This window comes from Haliaeetus leucocephalus, unplaced genomic scaffold (genome assembly GCF_000737465.1).
Source record: "Haliaeetus leucocephalus isolate CR32 unplaced genomic scaffold, Haliaeetus_leucocephalus-4.0 Scaffold871, whole genome shotgun sequence".
Lineage (NCBI taxonomy): Eukaryota > Metazoa > Chordata > Aves > Accipitriformes > Accipitridae > Haliaeetus > Haliaeetus leucocephalus.
The window spans coordinates 1,333,101-1,337,169 of NW_010973307.1; the positions used below are offsets into that span (position 1 = coordinate 1,333,101).

Below are 4,069 nucleotides of genomic sequence, written 5' to 3' on the forward strand. Positions count from 1 at the left end.
AAGCTAAGCTCAACCTGAATTTGGATTTTCTTTTCTTTTTCTTGTTTTCACAATCGGATACGTTTTTTACGACTTTTTATTTCTATATGGCAATAGGTAAGATGTGCATGTATACATCCACTCGCACTAATTAAGCGGCACATACACACATTCTTGCACGTATGTGCGTACACACACCCGAACCGACACATTCAAAGGCAGCTCCGCATAGTCCGCGGAGACGAAAAGTTGTGTGCTTTATCCAGACCTCCTCGTTATTTTCGAGGTCCAAAAGCAGATCGAGAAAGGAGAAACAAAAAAACAGACAAAAAAAAAAAATCACAGCGTAAACACTGCGAAACCTTTCTTAATTTTGCACGGTTTCCTGAGCCGGATCTTTCCCAAACGGGCTCCGCGAATATGCATTTCTTGTAAGTTAACCAGCCTGCTCGATTTGCTCCGAAACGGGGGGGAAAAAAAAAAAAAGAAATGCGTAAGGAAAGGCGCTCTGCAAAATTATCTTTTCATTTTAATTTTTTTTCTTTTATTTGTAGTTTTTAATTTGGAGCGGTGGGGGGGAGGTATTTGCACGGCGATGGCGAGGAGAGATTTTCAAAAAGGCGCAATTCTCCAGCCCCAGAGCGGGGGCTGAGCCGTGGGGAGGCGGCTGGGTGAGGGCAGGGACCGGGGACCGGGCAGGGACCGGGGACCGGACCGGGGACCGGGCGGGGACCGGACCGGGGACCGGGCAGGGACCGGGAGCGCAGCCCGGGGAAGCGCCGTCGGGGCCGGCGCCGGTGCCACTCTCCCCTCCGGGAGCGCTTTCGCACTTCCAGCGAGAAAACTCCCGGGGAAAAAAAAAAAAGGGGGGAGAAAAAGGCAGAAGGGGAGGGCAGAGCTCCGGCTTTTCACGACCGGAGGGGAAAGGACGGGCTGGAGGGAAGCGAGGAAGGGATCCGCCGGTTGCGGGGGAGCGAAGTCGGCGCTCCCCAAAATCTGCCGTCAGGCTAATTATCAGCCCCCAGCGATATGCAGAATGAGCCCAGCCCGGCGTGTGTGTGCCGCTGAGCCCTGGCTGCTTTTCCCTCGCCATCCCCGGCCATTGTCTGTGCCCGCAGCGGCAGGCGACAAAACATCTCCCCTCCCTGGCCAGCGAGGTCGGGGAATGTCGGGGATTTGGGGTTGGGTTGGGGGTTTTTTTGGTTTGCGTTTGGGTTCTTGGGGTTTTTTCCCCACCCTCCTTTGGAAGGGGATTTGAGTTTTACGGACACTCGTGTTTCTAGATTGCCGTGGGAGAGAGGCAGAGTTGGGAGAGCGGTTGGGTGGGATTTGGCTGCGGGCAGGGTGTACCCTGGCTTGGGGGTGAGCTCCAAGACATTTTGTAACGTGGAGCCTTTAAAAAAAAGAAAAAAAATATTCTTGTTGTTGTTTTTTTTTAAGAGCTGAAGCCCCCTAGATTTATCTCGGAAAAAAAATGTTTCTCTTCTTTCCGATTTATAATTAACACCACGATGGTAGAGGCGTCTCAGCCACTTGAACTGAATCTGTTCCTAAAACAAAAGTGTGTGTGTGTGTGTGTGTGTGTGTGTGCGGGGGGGGGGGGGCTGCTGTGGGAAGTGTGAGTCTCTTTAGGAAGGAACGTAAGTTGAACTTTAACAGAAATGGCAGACAGTCCAGTTGAACGGGTTCCTGCAACATCAAAAAGGTTTTATATCGCCCCTGGCTTCGCCTCAAAACTATGAATTTACTATCCTTTAAAATTCACTGCATACATTTTACATTTGGGTGAAAATCGGGAGATGTATGCACATATATATTTTTTTTTTTCATATCGGGTGGGAGGAACAGGATTCAGAAAAAAAGTGGAGCCCAGCTTAGCGCAGATTCAAGTATTTATTCGGCTATTGCGAATAAATACGATCTGTAACACGCACCAGAAGGGCTTAATCTTCGCTGTAAATAGACGTATATTACAGTGACTGCACATTTCTTCTTCCATTTCTTAAAAAAAAAAGGGAAGGATTAGAAAAGCCTCTTTTCCGTCATTATTTGTTTAAAAAAAAAAACACACAAAAAAAAAACCCCAAAACAACTGCAGGAACAAAAGCACCAAAGGCAATCAATTCCTCGTATTAGGAATGTATAATTAAATGTAAAAAAAAAAAAAAGGAAATATGTTTTTTTCTTCTTCTTCGCCTCTAGCACTGCTTCATCTCACTTCCTTGCTCCAGCTCAGCAGTGTCTACTTTCCTCATCTTCCTCCGCTCGAGTTAATTGAAGTTATGCCTCTTCCTTGCTAAACTTTTTCCCCCCTCTCCCTCTCCCCAAACTCTGCCTCTGCCAGCCCCCCTCGTCTGATTACATCTAGTAATTCTCCACTGAATGAACGTCATTTACAATAGTAGGGGAGCTCTCGAGCTGGCTGCCAGCTTCACGCTCCATTTGGTCCTGCATTCTCCCTTTAAAGTAGTCGTGTAATATTAATAGTCATGAATATCAATTATTATGAGGCGGTGTAGAGAAGGAAAGGGAGGAAGGGGTAGCGGAGCAGTCTGAGCCTAGCCTTGGGTTGAAGAGGATTGTATTTGGGAGCTCAAAGGGAAAAAAAAAAAAAAAAAGGAAAAAAAAAAACAACAGAGAGGGAGGGGTAAATCATATATGTAGATAGAGGTTTCCAGGCTCGGTTTTGGGGGCATTGGTCTTTTTTTTTCTTTTCTTTTTTTTTTTTTTTTGATGGATAGACTTCGAAATATCTCAAGCTGTTCTCCTGTGTCCAACACGTCCCTTTGCAGATCTCCTTGATATTTTTCCCTCCAATTATTAGTATTATCACCATTATTTTATTTTTAGCTATTACAAGACTTTTTTTATTTCCAGATGTTAGTCCACACCTATTCCGCCATGGTGAGTTTGGATCCATGTTGTACTAGAATTGCATGTTCTCTCTCTCTCTCTCTCGATCTGTTGTCTCTCTCTCTCCCTCTCTCTCTTTTTAAACGCCTTTGGCTTGGTAATTTAGCACAATAATTGGAGGAGGCTTGCAGCTGCTTCTCCCTTTTTGCATTGTGTGTTCTCGATTTGAGCTAGGGGAGTTTGGGGGGAGAGCAGGGGAAAAAAAAAAACTTTTTTTCCTTTTTTTTTTTTTAACCATGTGTGCCATTGCTTGTGGGGTTTTGAGATACACTTTGTGGAATAGATATTTTTCTTGTTTACTTTTAGCCTCGCAGCTTCAGCGCGATGGAGTTGGACAAAACTCCTCTCCCACCTTTTCTCTGAAGCCTCCACACACTCCCCCTCCCCCCCCACGTCCCCCCACACACCCCAAAGACTTTTCATTACAATTAACCCCCACCCCATTCTCCGGAATATAATACTGGAAAAGGAGACAAAAGACACTGGAAGTTGCTGCAGAAATCATAGCGACTGGATTTGTTCAGTACCGATGTTTCATTTTTAGTTTATTTGATTTTTTTTTCTTTTTAAAGAGGTGGACTCTCTTTATACAAAGAGCCCCCGTGATTTTTATTTTGGGTTTTGTTTTTTTTTTCAAGTCCTTTTTCGCACAACTTCTTACCTCGGAGTCCTCCGAGAAGTGCAACTTTCTTTTTGGTCTTTTCCAGGTGAAGATGGGTTGGTGATTTTGAGTTTCAGGACTTCAGCAGAGGGAATAAACAGATGTTTGGAAACTTTAGGCAGGACAAGGGGGGGGATGTTCGGAAGGATGGGTGGCTTGGGGCTTCTTACTTCTGCATTTTCTTTTTTTTTTTTACCTTTGGTTTTATTTGGGGGGCTGCTGGAGGGGGAATCCTATTACTGGACTGAAGTCGCAGATCACACACGCATATGGAGCACTAGTCCTAAATTTTTAATTCTGACATTTAGCATTTCTCCCTCACACTCCCCCCTTCCACCTCCTTGCTAGTTACTGGGAATAGACAGGATCTGGGTGCAAAGCGCTGGAACATTTCTAATCCTTGGCGGGGAAGGGGGCACATCCGAACCCTAGTTTACAGCTGCTGACATTTGTAATCGATTTTATTGTGGGGTGGGTTTGTGCTCCTTTTTCTTTTTTTTTTTTTTTAAAAAAAAA

The 4,069-nt window shown here is 45.3% G+C and overlaps 1 protein-coding gene across 3 annotated transcripts in view; it reads left to right on the forward strand.

Annotated features, from left to right (window-relative positions):
• Window positions 1-4,069, forward strand: part of TFAP2B (transcription factor AP-2 beta (activating enhancer binding protein 2 beta)) — a 29,235-nt gene that overhangs the window by 351 nt on the left and 24,815 nt on the right. The window contains exon 1 of one of the 3 annotated variants that reach the window (XM_010583113.1): window positions 2,857-2,883. The exons of the other annotated variants lie outside the window; for them this stretch is intronic. Within the exon in view, the coding sequence (XP_010581415.1) occupies window positions 2,857-2,883 (27 nt within the window). Of the gene's footprint in view, window positions 1-2,856; window positions 2,884-4,069 lie in introns of those variants that run through there. 3 annotated transcript variants of the gene reach the window in all.